General features: G+C 43.7%; 1 protein-coding gene across 2 annotated transcripts in view; it reads left to right on the top strand.

The window, feature by feature from the left end:
- UBE2QL1 (ubiquitin conjugating enzyme E2 Q family like 1) overlaps positions 1-14,785 on the top strand; it is a 37,443-nt gene extending 22,658 nt beyond the window's left edge. For both annotated transcript variants that reach the window (XM_063130199.1, XM_063130198.1), the window contains exon 3: positions 13,401-14,785. In XM_063130199.1, coding sequence (XP_062986269.1) covers positions 13,401-13,532 — 132 coding nt within the window. In that variant the 3' untranslated portion in view covers positions 13,533-14,785. The remainder of the gene's footprint in view (positions 1-13,400) is intronic.
- Positions 14,786-22,431: the final 7,646 nt, after the last annotated feature.

The following is a 22,431-nucleotide window of genomic DNA, read 5'->3' as shown; positions in this document are numbered from 1 at the left end:
GACCTTTTGATCTGTAGTTTATTTTCTACCATTTTAAAATGCAAAGTTGCAGTGAAACAAATGCAGAAAATCCCATTCAGATTCTCAAACAGAAATTATAAATTACAAAACCCAAGTGCCAGATTTCACAATGATAAAACTCAAACTTTACTGAAGATACTGTTTCCTTAGACACTCAGCTGGGTGGAAAGTACCATCTTCGCCAGTCAGCAGGGTTCAAACAAACCCTTGGTTTTTCCAATGACTCAGCAGGGTACAAACAAATGCTATCCTCCAGTAGCCCTGTCTGGTGCAGGCCCAACAGCCACATGAAGTCTGAAGGAAGCAAGGAAAGAAGCACACACACACATAAAGGATGACAAAGATAGATTCCCTAGGCAGCAATCTGGAGAATTCTTAATGCATCTGGAGCACAGTTTTTGCTTATGCAAGCAGGTTGTACAAGAACTTTGCATGAGGAAAATCAAGTTGCAATCAGAGAATCTGTACCGTGTGGAGGCACTGGCTTCCCACTGCTAATAGTGAACATGATTTGTGGAAGGGTTTGCTCACCCACTTGCATCAGGCACACAATTTTCTCCCAATCCACTCATTATCTGAGTGATTGTCTAGTTGCAGAGTCAGTTTATATGATTAAAAGGATCAAGAGGTAAAGTGTTTCCTGGACTGTACCACTTTATGCTGCAGGTAGAGGGGTTGGGATATAGGCTTCCACATACATATAGAAAACCCTATGTATAGAAAAACAGCATGTTCAGGTGGAGGGTTTAGTCTTGCTTCTTTTTTTAATAGGGTGCGTTCAAACATACAATCAGCACATGCAGCCTGAAGTGGTACAGTCCAAGAATTGCTTCACCATATGATTCTTCTGACTGAATAAACTGGTGCTTAGTCAGTTATACCTTAAATGCCACCCACTACCAATGAAGCCCCTTTTGAGTCCTGTCTCGCACTTCATGTGAGGTGGAGAGCTCTATTCCTGGGTAGGAAGTGTGCAAAGTGCAATTCCTATAGGACTCCATGCAAAGAAGCCACCATATGTGTATACTGCAGTGCAGAGCCTGGTTGCCTCACAATTTCTACACCTTTGGGCTTGACAAGAGCTTCGGCTATTGGGCGGTATAGAAATGTAATAAAATAAATAAATAAATAAATAAATAAATAAATAAATAAGCACCTGACCAGTCAGGACAAAGCAGGCTGCATCCAGAATTGCCTCTGTATGATCAGCCAGTGCTCCCTCCTGGAGAGTTAGACGGCCATTTCTTCATTCCATGAAATGGTGGAGCAAGATTTAGATAACTAGATCTTGCTCCACCAGAATGCATTAATTTCAGGGGAAATAGGACCACACTACTGTTTTGTGGAATACAGTGATTTGAAATTGCTAATACTGCATGGACCGCTGACTAAAGTGTGACATGTTGAAGATCAGAGACTCTAGATCAAACTCTGGCAAAAGTACCCAGATAGTTCAGAAGTTGCAATCATGACGGAGAAGTCTATCAACCAAAACAGCTAAATGCAACAGTTTTATTCAAACCCAGTGTGCCTCCGATTGCCAGGTGCTGGGAACAGTCTATGTCTTGTTCTGTTTGAGTTTCACAGGGACAACAAGTTGGCCCCTGTGGGGTAGGGTTGCCATGTTCTGAATCCATAAAACTGGGACAATTTTGGGGGGTGGGGTAGGATTTTTATTTTAATTTTAAACTGAGCAATATATAAAGGTCTAGAGAAAGCCCAATTTTTGCAAAGCCCAATTTTTCAAATAAAACATCAACATCTGTAAAACCAGACATCTTAAATTCACTGCAACTTACTTCCAAGTAACAGATTTGAGGCTTGCAACCCAAGTCCAGGAAGGTGGATTTTTGAAGGGCGGTTTTGGGGAGAGTGACTTTTCTTTCCTTTCTCCCCTCTCTCTTTTCCTTCACCCCCTCGTCTCCCACTCGCTCCCTCCCTCCTGTCCTCCACAAAACTCTCTTTCTCCCCCCACAAATAACCCAGCCCCAGGCTTACCCTAAAGCTTTGACCACAACCAGCCGAGCTCACCAAACTCCTTTGCATTGCATGGGACTCAGGTAGCCTGAGGAGAGCACGTGCGCCTTTCCTCGCTGTTGTTTCTCTTCTATGCAGCCACAGGCGCAATAAGGTGAGTGACCCAGATGAGTTTGTGGAGGAGCAGTGATGCTCTGGAAAAGGCGCCAGATAGATGCGTCTTTTTCTCTGCTGCTGTCGCTCTACTGAGCACGCTCAAGGCACCATTTTGGAGGTCAGAATTTCTCCAGCCAGCTGGACCAAGAATCCGGGATTCTTGCCGGTCAGGACATTTCAGAATCTCCTGGAAATCGGGACATTCCCGGTTTTCCGGGACGTATGGCAACCCTACTGTGGGGACAGGAGTGGTGAATTAGATAGATTCTAGGTCTGATCCAGCACAAGCCATTCTTCTGTCCATTATCATATCCTAAATAAATTCCAGAGTAGCTCTCCTCCCATTCACAATCTCCACCCTATAAAGTTCCTGTAAAAGTACATTTGGTTTGTTGAAAGGTACAGCAGTAGAATCAGGGAATCTTTGTCTTAAGCTTATTTTTATGTGTTTTATATTCGCTGTTGTTCCCTGCCTCGATCCAAGTGGAGAGGCGGGTAAGAAATAAATTATTATTATTATTATTATTATTATTATTATTATTATTATTATTATTGGCTTGCTTTAGATGCATTTTAGCATAGTGCATAAGGAGGAATAGGGCCTTTCCCCCTTTTTTCTTTTAAAATGTTGGCATATATACCACCCCTTTTTTTAAAAAATGGTTCTTATTGTATTATTTTCAAGTGCTTGCAATTATGAGTGTCATTTTCTGCTTAGATGGCAAAAATGCAAGCTTATCAGCAGGCTTTGCAGATTTCTTAATTCCACCTCTGACCTCAAGCTTCAAAACAAAAATTCTCCATTGCCAGTTTCTACGTTTATCTATTAGCTAACAGATGCATTTCTAACAAAGCCAGAGTAAACAACGGTAAGCTATAGAGTAAGTGGAACTTTTCAGCAACTAAATGCATGGAAAAAATGAAATGAATTTCAGGAATGTGTTTATTATTGGTTCTGCTCTTTGTTACTGCAATTGTTCTTAATATATAAATTATACAAGAGTAACTAGTGACACATTATTTCTTTAACAAAGGCATTCAGAACAGTAGGTAAGTAATAATCAAGCAGTCAGAGGCAAACCACATGTGATGGCAGAAGTCACATTTGTTGTTCATCTGCCTACCACATTCACATATAAAATGGTGGTTTGGAACATGGTGTTTCAATCATGATGTTACAGGGTAAGAAGAACTGAATCCTTATCTCCTTACTTCCCTGTATTGCATCTTCTCAGGCTCTGTGCTCACAGCCTGACTCTAATACTAGAAGTGAGCCATAGGCCTAATTTGCACATGATGACAACCCAGAGGATGGGTTGAGTATGGTTGTTGTTGAATCATAGATTGTTGTTGCATGCAAACCCTGCACTGTGGTGTTACTATGAGTTGTTAACCACAAACAACACAGAAAGAGAACCCATGGTTTGTTGTTAGGTTGTGAACTCTGGGTTATTCGTTTAACCAATAGTGCAGGGTTTGCACATAATGACAACCCATGGTTCAATAAAAACCCATACTGAATCTCTACTCTGGGTTGTTGTTACATGCGAACCAGGTTGTTGTGGGACAATTGGAGGACAGGGCCATAAAGTAGGCAGGGGGTGAGAATTCAGCTTATTTTAGCTGCATGCCCCCTTTGATATAAAAACTAGACTCTTCTCCCCATTTTATTTGTGAAGGTTGAAAAATCTGACGATAGAAACATGATTTTCCACATCAGGTCTAGTTTGGCTGTCAGTATCGCTTTACTTTATTTCAGAGATATTTCCAACTCAACTTAGCATTTTTGAAAGTAATAAGTGTGTCACAAAAGGAGCTGCAAGTCACTTCTGCTTCCTTTTCCCACATTTCCATCTTCATATTAAGGGTGTGGGGTAGGTGCTTGTTCTTTCTCACGTTGGGTAAACACCCTATATCCCTGCAGGATAATGTACACCTGTATCTTTCCAGATAAGTGCAATCAGAGTGCTTGTTTTGCGATTTGGCCTTTAAACTTTGTTGTTTGTCTTGCTCTGCTGTTTTTTATCTTCCTCTGAAACGTGCATTTACAAGGGAGTTCTGGAGATGTTCAGGCATTCTCTCTGTGCATGGCACAACAGCTAGTCCTAATAGGTCTTAGCAAAACCCAGTGTGAACTGAAGATGCATCTTTGAATGTGTCCCAGGATGCACTTCAGTGTGCACACTTTCTTCAACAGACAGGTAAATTTGGAGAAGACTCCTAATGATAGGAAGCTGGAACTCTGCTGTTTTCTTAAAATGTACAGAAAAGGTGGGGAAAGAAAGAAATTAACTCATATTATGTTAGCATGTCATTTTTTAAAAAAGTATTATTGAGCAATTATTGTCTTTTCCAGAATGGCTTTCATATTCTGTCTTGAAACCTGTGCCAGGTATTATAGGATTAATTCAGACATTACACCAAGCCTCGGTTGGAGCTTCCAAACAACCAAGCAACCATGGTATGGAGCTATTTGTCCACCTCCATTTTCTGTTGACTCAGCACCCCAGTCTCTAAGCAAAGTGGCTTCTGGAGGCACCGCAACAGCCGTAATAATGATTTACCAATTCAGACATCATGTCAAATTGTGGTTAGCATAATGTTCATGTACCATAAAATTCTGTTGCCCTAGGAAGGAAGGTCTGCATGCAGAAGCAGGCATTTGTTGTTGTAGTATTTGTGATATCACTAGATGCATCTTTTGATGGAAATGTAGATATATTCATTCTCTTTCATGAGGCCCTAGACAATGCATGCAACTAGCTTTACTCAACTTGAGCTAGGTTGGCAACCTTGTGGCCATGTGTTAAAGGCAGAAATTTACAAGTTTTGTTAAATTAGGATGTCTGCAATGTATAGGACGTTAGTGTCATTACAATGACTGGGTTTGGACGACCCGATAACCCATGGTGGGATATTTTTAACCTATTATTTACCTAAAATAACTCACTGTGATAACCCATGGTCTGCAGAGTGGGTTATTTAACCCAGTGTGGGTTATTGTATCGTCTGTTAGGCATTGAGGGTTAATTGGCTCGCCTAGAGCAGTTCAGATCACTGCCAGGCAACTTTCTGTAATAGAAACAGCAAAACAGTGGCTCCACAACATAGCACTAATGCACTGTGTCAATACAGTTTAAAGAGAGAATTCTTTTGCTGCCCTCAGCCCAATTGCTAAAGTGCACAAGTGCTCAGGGTTTGGAGGGGCTGTGTATGAAGTCTGGCCCGATCCAGATCGGGCGCGTCCCCATTAGGAGAGACTGTACATAAAGTGCTATCACGATCCTGCAAAGCCCCAAGGTTGCATAGCCATCATCCCTTTTTTGGTGCACCCAGGATTTCACTTGTCATAGCCCCTGCTGCGATATAATGAATGGGTGAAACAGCACCACTGCTTGGGTGGGAGGACTTCGGCTGGACAGAGAGCGGGGAGATTAGGCTCATTAGTTAATAAACTATGCACAGTAGCTTATTAGCCCGGACGTGTGGCGAGGCATTGTGGATTATTTCTAGAGTAAGCCACTGTGTGTAGTTTATTAGACCATCGTGAACTGAAGTGACGTCCGAACACATTCGGTCTGTTTTCTTTCTATTTGGGAAATGTTTCAGAAAGTGAGAGTTTATTCAGTAATGACATCAAGGCCAGCACTTGTTAATCTAAGAGCCCATTACACGGAAAGTGGAGATGAAATACTGGACTGTACCACTTCAGACTGTAGGTGTGTATGTGTGTCATATTTTTTAAGACACCATCATATAAAAAGTATAGTAAACTACTCCATCAGGAAGAGACCTATGCAAATCCACTCTCTGATGTGCTAGTTTACTACACATGAGAGGGGTCTTTTTGGGGGGGGGTTAATGTGGGAGAGTGATGAGTCCTAATTTTTAAAAAGGAAACAGCACCATGGTTTCTATTCTTTCCTGTAGGGAAGGTCTTCAAATGTCTGTTCAAATTCCAATCAAGGACAGATGCCTATGTATTTTTCCTGGCACACATGTGCTTCTTTTGATACACATGTAAACACACTTTATAAATTCTATATAACATATATCCAATCTTTCATTAGATAGTGAGCTTCTCCTTAGGCTGTTTTACTTTAGTTGTCCCACAATAGATCCATGGACTAAGGATGATAATCTGCTGAATCCTATAGTCCCTCAGCCATTGATTCATGAGTATGAGATTGCACCCGGGGAAAACAGCGTGTGGGGGGTGGGGGATAGGATATTTTAGATTCCTGGATCCGAGCTCAGAGACAGCGGTCCAACCTCAGACCCAGGAGTTCAAGCTCTTCACCCCTCCCCCTTGCAGCCAGCTAGAGAGAACCACACCAGCTGCTGCTGCTCAAAGGTTGGCTTAGATTTTATCCACAGACCTCCCCATCCTCCTTCCTCCCCTCATCTACGTCTCAGGTAGACAGGCAAAACACCCATCTAGCTAAAATGCACAGCAGAAGGAACACAGAGGTGAAGATAGTCTCCGCCACACCTCCCACTCTGCACTGGAGTAAGCCTCCGAGTTTGGAGGCTTACGGCCATCCCCCCTGGATTGCAGCCTTAGATATTGATTCTCCTGATACAATTATGTTCTCAGGGTGGCAGCTCTCCTTGGACAGGAAGTTCTAGGGAGTAAATGCCACCACAGAAAAAGAATTACTCTGATCTTTAGGTCCTTTGCATAACTCCCAATAATTCATTTTGAGGATATCGTCCTCAAAAGTTCCACACTGCACTCAGGAACAGGTTGAGGGCCCGAGTTGGAAAGTACAAATAGTATCCCTTCCCATTAATTGACATGGGGCGCAATCCACCAAAAGGTTTTTCTGCGCATGCTCGATTTAAATGAATGTGAATTGCACAAGAGCACCACTTTTTTGTGTGTGCAGTTCCTTTCAATGGGTATTAGACCATAGGGAAAACCCTCTTTGTTCTATTCCAGCATCCTGTTCCCAGCAGTGGGCAGTCAGATGTCTTCAAAAGGCCCCAAACTGAGCATGGAAGCAATGGCCTTTCTCTTCTGATGTCCCCAAGCATCTACTGTATTTCTTCGATTCTAAGATGCCATCGATTGTAAGACGCACACTAATTTCAGTACCACCAACAGAAAAAAGCTTTGATTCTAAGAAATAATAAACGCACCCGCGGTTCTAAGGTGCACCCCGTTTTTAGAGATGTTTATATGGGGGGAAAGTGCATCTTAGAATCGAAGAAATACGGTAGTATACTGCCTCTGAACATAATGGACCTACTTAGTTATTATCAATAATAGCCGTATAAAGAATTTCATCCAAAAAAAAAAAAGATGCCAGGGCATTTTATTCCTAGACCTATCCCTTATGTATTTATATAATCCTTTTTGAAAGGCATCAATTTTTTTTAATTGTAAAACTTGTGCAAGAGATTGTCTAGGCAGATTGTGCCCCCTTGGGTCTGTTCAATCTCTCTCTCTCTATACAGCGCTTAATGACACCCAGAGTCCTCGTGGACTTGCAAGTGATCCCGCCGCACACAACGGAGTCATCGTATTTTATCCTTTTGACCACTGGGTGCCTGGTTTTCTGCAGGTTTGCTCTTCAGATCAGAAACAGTAATTTCAGGGAAGGGGAAGTATTTGACATGTATTCATAAAATCATAGAATCATAGAATAGTAGAGTTGGAAGGGATCTACAAGGCCATCGAGTCCAACCCCCTGCTCAATGCATAAATCCACCCTAAAGCATCCCTGACAGATGGTTGTCCAGCTGCCTCTTGAAGGCCTCTAGTGTGGGAGAGCCCACAACCTCCCTAGGTAACTGGTTCCATTGTCGTACTGCTCTAACAGGAAGTTTTTCCTGACGTCCAGCTGGAATCTGGCTTTCTTTAACTTGAGCCCGTTATTCTGTGTCCTGCACTCTGGGAAGATCGAGAAGAGATCCTGGCCTTCCTCTGTGTGACAACCTTTTAAGTATTTGAAGAGTGCTATCATTTATTTATTTATTTTTATTTATTTATTTAAGGATTTTTATGCCGCCATTCAGCCAAAAAAGGCTCTCACGGCAGCTTACATAAGTATTTCTTGACAGTCCCTGCCCACAGGCTTACAATCTAAAAGACATGACACAAAAGGAAAGGGGATTGGGAGGGAGGAGGAGGAGGGGGGAAAAGGAAAGCAAATTCAGGCACTACAATCTTAGTTGGAAAGTTCAGCAGTTACAGGTGACAGCAGGAGGGAGGGGGCTCTCAGCTGGAGCTGGACCCAGGCACGGTGGAGAGGTGCCTGGCTGCTGCTTCCTCCCTCAGTGGTGGCCTCTGCAGTGACAGTTGGTAGCAGGAGGGAGGGGGCTCTCAGCTGGAGCTGGACCCAGGCACGGTGGAGAGGTGCCTGGCTGCTGCTTCCTCCCTCACTGGTGGCCACTGCATATCATGTCTCCCCTCAATTAATCGTAACAACATCACTATACTACATAGGTAATAGAGTTGGCTATGTCACTGAGGACATGATGAAGCCCATTTGGAGTGAGGGCACAGATCACACAGGTAATTCTATCAAGTCAGAAGTCACAATGAAGGATCCAAAAATAAAGTTTCTTGACCCCTTTATAGGGCTGATAGTGTTCATTCTGAGGCTCTTTGAATTCTGACAAAGATTTTTGCAAAGTGGGGCCTCCTTTTGGTTCAGCCTTATGTCTTGAAATGTCTCTTTGCCCTGCCCATCTCTTTTATGATAAGGGTAGGATATACCAGACGCTTAGCATATGAACCCTGAAGTTGTGCTGGTACTTCTTTGCCTGGCTTTCCTCCAGAAAGCTTTGGTATGTCTAGTGAGGCTGTTGTGAGTAAAGGATACACAAAGGACAGATGCCTCTGCAGGCATCCCTCCAACCGTGAGTCTTTTGCATGAAGTCTTGCATTTAGTGGAGGGTAAAAATAAGCAATTTTGCCTGCTGGGGAATGGAAGGCTGAATCACTCAAGTGTTCTTTTCTAATGTCCAGAATTCTTCTCTGCCTGAATGAGAGCTTGCCATTTTTTTTAAAAAAAAGTCAATTGTGCACCATCTTCTTATCACTACGAATGGAAAACATAATAGTTGAAGAAGCTTTCCAATCCCTTGACACTCTCTCAGACTGTTTCTACATGTGCCTTTTTGCCCGGGATCATCCCAGGATCATCCCTGTGCCTCCAAATGACACACAGGGGATCCCGGGAGTAGGCAGGGACCATTCCTCCATTTGCCTGGGATAATCCTTAGGTGTAGAAAGGCTCTCTCTCTCTCTCTCTCTCTCTCTCTCTCTCTCTCTCTCTCTCTCACACACACACACACACACGCACGCACGCACACACACACACACACACACACACAGAGGAACTGGGACCTACCTTCTAGTAAGAGAAGAGAAAGGGGAAGATGTATATTTGAGACACACACACAGAGCCCTCCCCAGTTGTAACTTCTGGAGTAGGAAGGAGGTAGTATTATTACATCCTTTGCTACAGGTGGATGGAGAAACCAGGTTGGAGTGGATCAAGGGCAGATGGTAAGACGGAATGTGTGTATGGGCAGGCAGGATAAAGAGAAATCAAAGATAGACAAGTGCAGTTCCCCTAGTGGGGGAAATGAGAGTGTATAATATTGCCAGGATTCAATCATTTTTGTCTGTCTCTTCCGCCAAGACGCTTGTTCATGCTCTGGTTATTTCACGGTTGGACTACTGCAACCTTCTTCTCTCTGGCCTTCCTTCTTCTCACATCAGTCCGTTGGTTTCTGTTCACCACTCTGCCGCAAAGATCATCTTCTTGGCTCGCCGCTCTGACCATGTTACTCCGCTTCTGAAATCTCTTCATTGGCTTCCAATTCACTTCAGAATCCAATATAAACTTCTCCTGTTAACCTTCAAAGCTTTTCACGGTCTAGCTCCTTCCTATCTCTCCTCTCTCATCTCACACTATTGCCCCGCTCGTGCTCTTCGCTCCTCTGATGCCATGTTTCTCGCCTGCCCAAGGGCCTCTACTTCCCTTACTCGGCTCCGTCCATTTTCTTCTGCTGCCCCTTACGCCTGGAACGCTCTTCCAGAACATTTGAGAACTACAAGTTCAAAGACAGCTTTTAAAGCTCAACTAAAAACTTTTCTTTTTCCTAAAGCTTTTAAAACTTGATGTTGCTCTGACTTTATACTGTTAGTTTTACCCTACCCTGTGCCTGCTTACCCTACCCTGTGCCTGTTTGCATTCTCTTCCCCTCCTTATTGTTTTACTAGGATTTTATTAGATTGTAAGCCTATGCGGCAGAGTCTTGCTATTTACTGTTTTACTCTGTACAGCACCATGTACATTGATGGTGCTATATAAATAAATAATAATAATAAATAATAATAATAATGATTGGGGGGGGGTGTCTCCTCCACCTCCAGGCCTTTTTCATTTTGTTTCCCCCAGTGGAAAAATGGACATTTGAGGGGAGGTAATGCGGTTCCCTCCCCTCAAATAGCTTCACCTATTGGGTGGTATAAAAATGTAATAAATAAATAAAATAAAATAAATAAAATAATAATGAGTGAAATGCTTTTAAAGGCAGGTTTTGAAATAATGATTTTGCCAGGGCATTACTCCCTCAAAATGCTTTTTGATAACTACCCTATTTCTTCAATTCTAAGACTCACTTTTTTCCCCATATAAACATCTCTAAAAATGGGGGGCGTCTTAGAATCGTGGGTGCGTCTTAGGTTTTTTTTCCTGTTGGTGGTACTGAAATTACTGTGCGTCTTACGATCAATGGCGTCTTACAATCGAAGAAATACGGTATGTAAAATAATCTACAGTTGTGGCCCTTTGTTAAGGATGGGTTGGGCTAATCGTATTCTGCCATTATCACCAGAAATTAGGGGAGGGGGTGCAGTAGTTACACAGCATATACTCAGAAAACAGCTCAGAGGATTGATCTGAGGAGAGGTCAGTTTGGTTATGGTTATGCTGACTTGGGAGCATAAGAACTGGGTTATTTATAGGAGTTTTAAATTTTAATGAGTGACCTCCAGCAGTTTGTCAAGTATGATCTGTTTTCTTTTCATTGACTTTGCTGGGATTAAACTTTATGGGCTGATTTCTCCATTTACAGCATCTTTCAGGGAACTGTGGTGTCAGGTCAGGTGGAAGATCTAGTATGTGCTGTTCCCTAGTATTAGCATAGCATGTTTGCAGCTCTTCTTAAAAATGTGATAATTATTACTGGATTGTTTTTATGCTGTGGAAAGGCATGTCCTGAACAATCCTATAGGAGGAAGGGGGTATAATGCAATGAGCGTGGCACTACCTCTTTATAGCAGCATTGAAGTGCACTGATAACTGTTCCATATACTGCTTTCATAGTGGCCCCGTTCAGACAACGCGCTAAACCATGCTGCTTAACCACAAAATGGTTAATGGAATGCATTAAGGTTAACCATTTTGTGGTTAAGCAGCATGGTTTAGCGTGTTGTCTGGACGGGGCACCTATGTTAGATCGTGCTTTTTATTCCACATTCATAATGATTTGACACAAGGTGTAGAATCTGGCCTATGCCAGCTTTAATGTTTGGACAAATGTGAGATATTGAGGTTTCGGGAGAAAATAGGAGCTAGAGCATTGATTCTACTTCAAATGTACACATTATTCTTCCTGTTATACAGCAGGGGTGGGGAAGCAAACTGTAAGCCTTTTTTCAACGTATTAATTCAAAAGTTAACACATTCTGAAATCTAGCTTTCCCAGAGTTTTCCCTGACACAGCCACTCTCTAGGACTGTGTATGGAATAATGTTTTGTGAACCGCCCAGAGAGCTCCGGCTATTGGGCAGTATAGAAATGTAATAAATAAATAAATAAATAAATAAATGTTTCTTTACTGAAACTCTAACGCGGTTGCTAGATGAGGGTTTAGCCCAGGCTGATACCCGGGCTCACCCCAGTGCGTCCAGGGGATACTGGATTCAGCCCAGGCTAAACCCTCCCTTGGCCCGGGATAACCTGCACCGGTTGTGGCCCTGTATTTCCACAGCCGCGGAAAATGCTACTCTTAAAGTAGTAAAAGAAGTCTACAGTTGTTAAGAAAATAAGGATTGCATCTATTTCAATTTCCCCTGGAATTCCTCTTTCTTTCTTGGGGAAGAAAACAGGAAAAAATAGTCGTCATCTCCTACCCCCCAGCTTCTAAATTTCCAGATATGTTATATCTCAAGGGAGTGGGCAGTAAAAGCAAACATACTTGGAAAATGGAAGTCTTTAAAAACAACATTGGAGACTGAAGCAACAATGCAAAGCGCTGCCTATAGGGATACCTACCTTTTCATTTACCATCTAATGGTTGCCCCCTGTGGGATAATAAAACTCTACTTTGCCTCCCTCTGCTGAGTCTCATAAGGCCACTTCACACATTATTTTCTCATTCAAGATTGGTAATGTTTGTGTCAAAGAAAACATGTGCCTAAGTGATTTATGTATGGCAGCATTGGTGTCATTTTCTGTATGGGGACACAAGTTATATGTATCAGATTCCTGATGCATGGATCTGGACTAATGAAGACACTCATGCAGTTTCTCATATACTGTATTTCTTCGATTCTAAGACACACTCTCACCCCCCCCCCATATACACATCTCTGAAAACGGGGTGCCTCTTAGAATCGCGGGTGCGTTTATTATTTCTTTGAATCAAAGCTTTTTTTCTGTTGGTGGTACTGAAATTAGTGTGCGTCTTACAATCGATGGCGTCTTAGAATCGAAGAAATACGGTATTACACAGTGAGACGTTTTCTGACACTCATGTTACAAAAAGTACATCACATTATTCCCATGTTCTGTTGAACAAAATGAAGGGATGATTCCCTCCATAGACTTCGCAACTAAAGGTGCTTGTTCAATGAATATGAATGTTCTTAAAGCCTGGAGTAGTGTCTGCATTTATTTAATGGGTGGTTTTCTTCTTTTGTCAAATGTATCTGTTTTTAGGGTAAATTGGCAAAATCCACTTTTTTGTTTTTGCTTTGCAGGTCTGGATGTTCTGTGTTTTAGTTGGATATTTCACTCATCTTAATAAAGAGCCAGGCAAGAAATAATTATCCAAACCTGGCTTTGACTTTTCAAATAGATAAATTCATGGAAGGTTACACACAGGGGTTCTGTTGCTCACTATGAATTAATGTTGGTGGTGGGTTTTTTGTTTTTTTTAATACTTGTTTCTGCACTGGGATGCTGAATACAGTTTTTCTTCTCTTGGTTTCTCTCATTCAGGGCCGCATCTGCAGAAAAGCTGGAAAATCAAAAAAGTCCTTCAGCCGTAAGGAAGCCGAAGCAACTTTTAAGAGCTTGGTGAAGACCCACGAAAAATATGGGTGGGTCACTCCACCTGTGTCTGATGGCTGATGCTACGTGCAACCCACACATCAGACGCTATACAAAACAACACCACAACAACAACAAAAATGAAGTACTCTTTGACATTTCCTCAATGCTGTATACCACATCCATCCTTTTTCTACTTCAGCTTCTGTTAGATATCATGAATGTCATGGAGACGTCCAAATTATTTATGAACAGATCTGTTTACAAAGGGAGGGAGGGGAAATGCTGTATAAGATTATATTTTGAAACTGGTGAATGATCAGTGGATCATCTTTAAGTCACTTTAGAGCAGATGTCGAGATTGTATCACTCGCCCCCACCCGACCCCCCTGCCGTAATCCTCCATCTGAGCCACATTGCCGCCTGCTTTTCCTCATGGCACAGCAACACCAACCAGCAGTACTGGAAATTCCATCCATTGTTGCTTAGTCCATTTAAATGTAAAATGAAGCAGTTAATATTTAAATAGGGAAACAGTGCATTGCAGATCCATGTTTGCTGTGCTGTTTTTAATCTATGTTTTCAAGCAGGACAACCTAACTTGAAGGTGTGTTTTTTTCTGTGGAGCTGTGGTCTGCTGTGGCTAAATTTTAGACCTCATTTGTGCTCTGTAATATTTAAAAAATGGATTCTAGCAAAGATGCAAGCACTAGTGTTTGGGCGGGGGGCGGGGGGGAGCACCCAGTTGGTCAAAATGTGCTAGCTGTGGTGATATTGTGGTGTGCTGCTGTTCACCGATAAAAGTCAATGTGATCACATGAAGGTCAGGTGACGGAAGGCTTTGGGTACCAGATGAACCTATGCCAAGGGGCTGCAAGAGGTTGGTAGCCAAATACTTCTTATCTTCCTAGTAGGATGAGGTACTTTTAGGTCAGCAAATTTACCTATCCACTTCTGCAAGAGCCAAACAAAAAGATGAAATGCAGAATAGTTAACCTTAAATGTGTGGTACTCGATTTGAAATGATGGACCAGTTACAAAAGCTACGTCAGATTTTTAGAAACTGAGGCATTTCTATGACTATTTGCATGCCTGGATCCCCCACCCACCCGCCAACATGATAGACAAGTATGTTGAGCCCAATGTCAGAGAGAATCAGCTAATATATAAATGTCCAGCAGGGTCACGAAGGATTCATATTCCCTCTTCTATTAAACAAGATTTTTAAGACTTCATATAATGTTCCTAAAAATACAAAGGGTGAGTTTGAAATGTGAAACCCAAATGGAGAGAATCATGTTGGACACATTCTGAATAAAATCAACCGAACCATTTGATTGCCTCAATATTTAAGTCATTGTGTTTGAAGGACTACTGTGTAACTTTAGAAGTCTTACAGATCTATTATGAATACTATCACAGCATTATGTGTTGAGCACACAATGACATTGTTGCTCAGAAGGTATAATTAATTAAAAGTGGACAACACAATCCTGAATGTGTTTACCCTGGAGTCAGTCTTACCGTGCTCAGTGATTGTTACTCCTTATTAAGTATACTTAGGATTACGAACTCAGTTTGCCAAAAAGATTTCCATCATACACTCTGCTTAAAATCAAGCATTAGAGTTGTGTGTGTGTGAGAGAGAGGGGCGGAGGGGAGAAATGCTTTTGCATACAGGACATAATTTGCTGTTATTTTCACTGCTGCTGAAGAGATAAGCCATATTTGAATATTATTATTTCTTGCTTGTACTGTACATCTTAGGTTGTTTTTTAAAAAAAGAAAAAAAATTGGCTGAAGCCTACGGCAAAGGTGTGCATCGAGGCTCCAGAAGAGCTCATAACTGCGTATCAGAATCATTTTACTGTCCTGAACAGAATTTTTATCATCTTGGCTGGTTTCTAGAAAGTTAGGGAGGAAATCCAGAAGACGTTTTGCTGTTAGTGTGTGTGTGAGAGAGCTTTCATAGTATATACAGGTGAACCAAAGGCATCATAAGCATGGTGGTAAAAGCTGGAGGATGTGAACACGGACAGACTTTAAACATGTTCACAGGCACTTTGCTTTTAGGCCTTTAGTTGAAAAACTTCTTTCAGGGGAGGAAAGAGGATTCTGCACATAGTTGGCTATCCTACTTGGCAAAATGGTATGCCTTCATATAACTGAAATAAGACACAGAAACTACAGTATGTAGAGGTGCTCTCCTTTTCTATCCCCCATTTGGAGATCATCTCATACAGAAACACACACATACAGTATACTTACTTTTACTGAAAGGATGAAGCACATGCATCTTCAAGTCAAAGGTTAGCCTCGTTGCATCAGTACCTGTGTGAGACCTTCAAAACTGGTCCTATTTGGGGGTGGATGGGTTGGGTTGGCCCTGAGTCCAATCTTTGAGCTTCCAGGCTAGCCAACTGTTCCCTCCATTTGGTTTGCAGGGAAAGGATGAGAAAAAGCAGCCATGGGGGCACAAGGGAGCACAAGGGAGGTGGAGTTGTGTGCTGATAGTAGCACACTTACTTGCTGACCCCATGTGGCAACAGTGCCACTGCCAGCAGTAGGAGTAGCAGTATCAATGGCCTGCTGATACCGGGTTTGGCTGCCAAGTCAGCAGCAAACAATAACCGCTGGAACAGTGTGCTTGCCTCCCTGTACAACTGCACCCAATTTGGGCAGGCTGGCAGTGAGTGACAGCAGCATAGCCTGCACCACAATTTGGGCTCATTGGTCCATGCAACTGATGGGGGTACAACCTATCCAGCAGCAGTGTGTGTGTGTGTGTGTGTGTGTGTGTGTGTATACACATGGATGGATGTGGCATAGCTAAATGACGGATGAAGGCTATGTATACCTGTACACACGGATGGAGTTGTGATATATACACACACGGATAGGTATGTGTGGGCAGTGCATATAGAGAATGTGTGTGTGAGTAAAACATGAATAGGAACAGGATGCAGTATCAAAACAACTATGGAAAATAGTATCTTCTTAGTGGTATCTATGCATCACACATATGGGTCCCCCACCTTTCCAGAGCACCATTGGAACTTCCTAGAGCTGAGATCTTTAGGTGGGAAGACTGCCCTCCCACTCTCCTGCGCATGCCTAGGGCAGCGCTGCCGCCTTGTGCCCGAGTTTCTCTTTGACTGTCGCAGCAGCAGCCTGTCAAGAGCTTTTCTGGAAATTAGTTTAGTAAAACAAAAGCAACTGAGTGAGTGTGTACTTTTATTTCGTATTTTTCTTCTTCTAAATCTTCCTTTAAAATGTCTGTTTTCTTTTCGATCTGCACTGCATAGTGTCCACAAATGCACCCTAAGGCCCTTCAGGTCCTGTTCAATCATTGTGCAGATTTTGAGAGCAAACTACCACTGACTGACAGGCATAACCTCCACCTTGTTTTTCTGGGCCAGGCCCATGTAAGTAGAATTGTGCACACCGTGCCAAGGTTTTACTAAACAACTGAAAGATCATTGCTCCCCTTGCCTTCATGCCATACTTTGGGAATGAGCGCTATAGGCAATGGACCCGGTAAAACAATCACAGGCCCATCCACTCTCGGTCCTCTCAAAGCCGTTCCTTACGATGGCACTCGGAACTCCACTGACATAGGCGCCAGATGTGTCCCAACCCCTGGCCCCCAAACCACAGTTGGAGCTATTGATGCTTGACCCACCCACTCCCAACTCCACGGCATTGTTCTACTGTAACACCATCTAAGGTTAAACACCCTGCATTGGATTGGATTGGACTGACCCCTCCAAGCCAGGGCAAGGAATGTCTGTGACGTTTCAAACCATACCTACCTCAGTCCTGGAGGGATTTCTTCCAACTACAGGATGCCACCAGAGACTAGACTACCGCTCACAGAACGTGCACTGTGTCAGCTACACAGTGCCACCCACCAGTCTCAGAACTGATTGCTGTGGTAATATAGACTAGCTACAGAACTTACCTTCTCGGTACCACAACCAAGAGTAACGCTGACGTCAGAGCCCCCATCTTATTTTTAAATCTCAGCTCTGACGGAAGAGGACAGACAGCAAAAGTAAGTGGGTGGGGGCGGGTGCAGGGAGGGAGTGAAGTCCAATGGCCTCACATTGGCTTTCCCAGGCAGGCGGATTGCAGGGGCGTGGCTTATCACTGCCCTGAATCAGCCCGTGGCGCTTTGGACCTGATACGTCTCAGCTCGGATTCGGCCCAAGGTGGTGCACAGCCCTAGCTTCTCTGACTAGGTCACGATCAAAGTCCTGTAGCTGTGCATCCTCAAACCATTCTTTAAAATACATAATTTTCCTGATTGTACATTTTGATTGCATCCGTTTTGAAATGTACACTTTGAGAATCAAGGAGCTGTTTTAAACTTGAGAATAATTTTGCTCCAAAACCATATTTGTCCCTATGATGAATTAGATTCTTCCTCACGATGTGTACCAATGCGTGCAACTGTGGACTGACTGCTTGTTTCCCCCCAAAATAATAATAGAATTATGAAACATTTTCATAAAACGATGCACAAAATAGAGGTAGCATTTTGAGTATGATGTTTGGAAGGTGACATTGGTTGTCCTCTCATCTGCCTGATCACTAATAAACTGCCGTATGGTGTCACTGGTTTGCTCATCCCCCAAGCTCCGGGAAATAAGATTTAATGGCAGCCTCCAGAAGAGTAGGCGTTCAACAGCAGAAAAGAGAGAGAGAAACCAAGTATTTCCACAGCTGAAAAATGTATGGAACTTCTTGCCAAGCTCTTCCAAGCATTCCTTGAGTTTCTCAGTTTTAAGGGTGCTCTAGGAGAATTCAACCCAACTTTAGGAACAAGAGCCTCCACAGCACAACTTCATCTTAATTTTTGTGAACCACCCGGAGAGCTTCAGCTATTGGGCAGTAATAAATAAATAAATCTTTAAAGACGCATGTCAGACAGCATTGTGGATCACGTGGCAATAACACTTGGCCTTGAAAAGAGAAGAGCCTTGTGTGGCGCAGAGCGGTAAAGCAGCAGTTTCTGCAGCTGAAACTCTCCCCACGGCCTGAGTTTGATCCCAGCGGAAGCTGGTTTCAGGCGGCTGGCTCGGGTCGACTCAGCCTTCCATCCTCCCGAGGTCGGTAAAATGAGTACCCAGTTAGCTGGGTGAAAGGTAATAATGGCCGGGGAAGGCAACAGCAAACCACCCCGCTATAAGGCCTGCGAAGAAAACATCAGCGAAAGCTGGCGTCCTTCCAAGAGTCAGTAATGACTCAGTGCTTGCACGAGAGGCTCCTTTCCTCCTTCCCTTTACAAGAGAACCTTGTGTGTCTTAGTATTTAGTATACAGACTTCTTTGCCCCATAATTTACAGCAGCATTGTCTGCTGTGCCAGCAACTATGTTTTCAACAGATAACCCAGGATGGTTTAAAGTCCCAAGAAGGCTGTCAATATGGCAACGGCAGTCTCTGATGGGAACTCATAAAAGTCTAGTAGTTTCTCCTGGACTGCAAGATCAGCATCAAAGTATCACACCGCCACAGGAAGCATTTCACAACTGCCCTTACTTAGAGGCATCCATGTGTAGAAGAAGTTTTTTTAAAAAAAAACTTGAATAGACACCCAAGTGACTGCACAACCGGTTCAACTGACTTGGGTCCAAACACCTTCTCAGTTGGCTTTCTGTCTTGGTTCTCCCACAGTGCATTTTCTTGGCAACAATGGAGTCCTCAAACATTGTTGATGCAAGTTTTATTCACTGTCTGGACTTAAATATGTCAGCATGGAACGCACTGTCAACTTCTACAGCAGCAACACTGAGGCCGTAGCTTGACTTAAGGTTTATCCCAGGATCATCCCGGGTTTGTCCCTGCCTGAGCTGGATGCCCTGTGTGGCACTTAGATGAACAGGTTTGACCCCAGGACAATCCTGGGATAAACCTTAGGTCTAGCTACGGCCTGAGAGTCTCTCAAGTCTTTGAAAACAAGGAAGACAAAGCAGCATTCTGCCTCAGTGTTCTTCAGTTTTCAATGAGCATTTCACTTTCCAGATGCTTTGTATACTGCCTTGATACCATCATATTAACTATAATGTTAATATTACAATGCCTGCACTTTGCAGTTGTGGTGCCATCTTTCACAATCCATCTCCAGTCGTCTTGCAATGAGGCCAAGCATCTTTTCTTCTTGGCTGCAGGAATCTTTTCCCCAGCTTCAGGTTCCATTTGCAGGAGAGAGATTGTGACTGAATGGTCAGGTACAATTACTTGTACTCTTAAAATACAACTTCACATCACAGGGGCTGGTAAAATGCAACTATATCTGAGTCAGGCTGCAATTATGCAAAGCAGAGGTGTCTCAAACGTGGCATGCCACACAGCAGATCGTAGGTTAATTAATCTATGATTTGCTGCTGTAAAGAGTGAAAAGTGCTTTGGGCCGTAGCTAGACGAGGACTTAGCCCGGTGCGAGGCCCGGGCTCCCTGCTGTGTGTGCAGACAACGCACAGGGGATCCCGGGGTCAGGCCAGGCTAAACCCTCCCTTGACCCGGGATAACTGGATCCGCTTGTGGCCCGGTTTTTCCACAGCCCTGGGCTGAGCCCGGGGCTGCGGAAGGTCTAGCTACTTCCGTGGCTTTTTCCGGCTGCTCACTTATTCACGAGTAGCCGGTAGAAGCTGCGCACTGGGCACAGTACTCCATAGGAGCACTGTGCCCATCAGGCTGGGGGGAGGGGGAAATCATGGGGGGGGATGGGGGACGGGGGGGAAAGAGTGGACCTGGCAGGAGAGATGGGGGGGGAAGAGCAGAACCAGGGTGGGGAGATCACAGACGGGGGGCGCACGGAGGGGGCATCGGACATGGCGGGCAGGTGATCGGGTGGGCACGGCAAGTGGGCAGGGGGAGCATCAGACATGGCGGACGGGGGGAAGAAGAACGGGGCCAGGGCAAGGAGATCGGGGACGGGTGAGCGAGCGGGGGGCGGACATGGCGAGCGAGCGGGCAGGGGGGCATCAGACATTGGGGAGAAATCGGGGGCAGGGGGAGCGGGGAACCCTTTATTTTTTTAAAAAAAAAAAAAGCCTTACCTTTCCATTGGTGCGCTGCTGCGCACATGGTCCGTTTAATTTTTTAAAAATGGCCAATGCGACAAGGCTTTCCCTTACCCCGTCGCGTGTTACATCTAGCTAGAGGCGACGGCCCGTGCTAGCTGCAGCGCGGCCTTTCCCCGACTCCCCACCGGATTATCAGGTAAGTTTAGCAAGGCCCTTGGTCTTGCTACTCAGAGTATGGACCTCAAAACCTGAGTCTTGGGGCCAAAGCTGGAGACCTAGCAATGCTAACCACAGGAGAGGGCAGCAGGCTAGCTAAGGGGGAGCAGGGCCGGGCATTTGTCACACAGAACTCCCAACAGAGGCACAGTCGGGAGCCTGAAGCCCTTTCACCTCTTCCAACATCCATCTGCTCCAGATGTGCTCCAGCAGGGTTTGAAGATCTGCTTTTACACATAAAGAATAAATGACTTTATAAGTGTACTTCTGTACCTCACAACACCCACAATTATCCTGAAGAATAATTATATGCCATCTAAACTGGGAAGGGGCAACTCTGACTTCTCCACTCTCCCTAAATAGCATCCCTGGGTATGTTAGATTAGATTATTAGGCCCTCAGCCTAATTATCACTCTGTTACCAACTGGTTCCTTTGCCTAGAAAATAGTATGACAAGGGGAAGGATAAGTAGAACCCTTCTCCTGCAAGTTCTTAATATAACATATTAATATAACATTATATCTACGTAGGGCTGCCTTTGAAGATGGTTAGGAAGCTGCAGCTCGTGCAAAATGCAGCAGCCAGATTGATTTCGGGAACCAGAAGGTTCGACCATATAACACCTGCTCTGGTCCGCTTGCACTGGCTGCCTGTATGTTTCCGAGCCCAATTCAAAGTGCTGGTTTCGACCTATAAAGCCTTACACGGCTTGGGACCACAATACCTGACGGAACGGCTCTCCCGACGTGAATATACCCGGTCACTACGTTCAACATCTAAGGTCCTCCTCCAAGTGCCTACTCTGAGAGAGGCTTGGAGTGTGGCAATGAGGGACAGGGCCTTTTCGGTGGTGGCCCCCATACTATGGAACGATCTCCCTGACGAGGCTCGCCTGGCGCCAACGCTATCTTTCCGGCACCAGGTTAAGACTTTCCTCTTTGCACAGGCATATGGCGGCACATCTTAATCACCCACATGTTTAGTTTTTTAACGGTTTTTAATGTTTTATGTGTGTATGTTCTGTGTTTTTGAATTTTAAATTTTGTATTCTCGTTTTTATCTTAATTTTAGAATTTCTGTAAACTGCCCAGAGAGCCCTGGCTATGGGGGCGGTATATCAGTGTAATAAATAAATAAATAAATAAATAAATAAATAAATACATTCAGGAAAAGATTTGCCGCTTCAGTCTGCTCAAGAGACTGAGAGAGACACACACACAGAGAGAAAGTAGCATCAGAAGAAATAAGCAGAAAATCTTAAATGTTTGCTTCTTGTTGGCATCTGCCTTCTCTCTTTATTTATAAAGATAGCTCGAGTTAATGGTATTACAATAATACCATCCAAGGAACCCTACAGTGAAATCCGTAAGGGAATAACAAGTGGCAGTAAATTGCAATACCACAAGAAACAAATGGGCGAGTTCTACCAGATGGATGTTTCAAATAGTGCCAGCAAACTCTAAAAAGCTTCATCTCCAGAGCTGCCTGCTATTCCTTTTGACATTAGTTTGGCAGTTACTGTAGGCCTTAAAAAAGAAAAGAAAAAGAAAAATAGATACCCTGATGATTTCACTTCAAAATAGTCCGTGGTTTGGCAAAAATGAAGCCTTTGAAACCTATCATAAGCATTCCCTGTTGTTTTTAAATCAACGAAACACAACAGTTCCAATTCTAATTAAGAGACTGCATGTTTTAGAACCCTTTCCCCCCACCCCCTTCAGATTCTATTTGCAT

This window comes from Elgaria multicarinata, chromosome 7, assembly GCF_023053635.1.
Source record: "Elgaria multicarinata webbii isolate HBS135686 ecotype San Diego chromosome 7, rElgMul1.1.pri, whole genome shotgun sequence".
In the NCBI taxonomy this organism is placed as follows: domain Eukaryota; kingdom Metazoa; phylum Chordata; class Lepidosauria; order Squamata; family Anguidae; genus Elgaria; species Elgaria multicarinata.
Note: the sequence above shows the minus strand (reverse complement) of the source record. Positions and strands in the feature narration are given on the sequence as shown.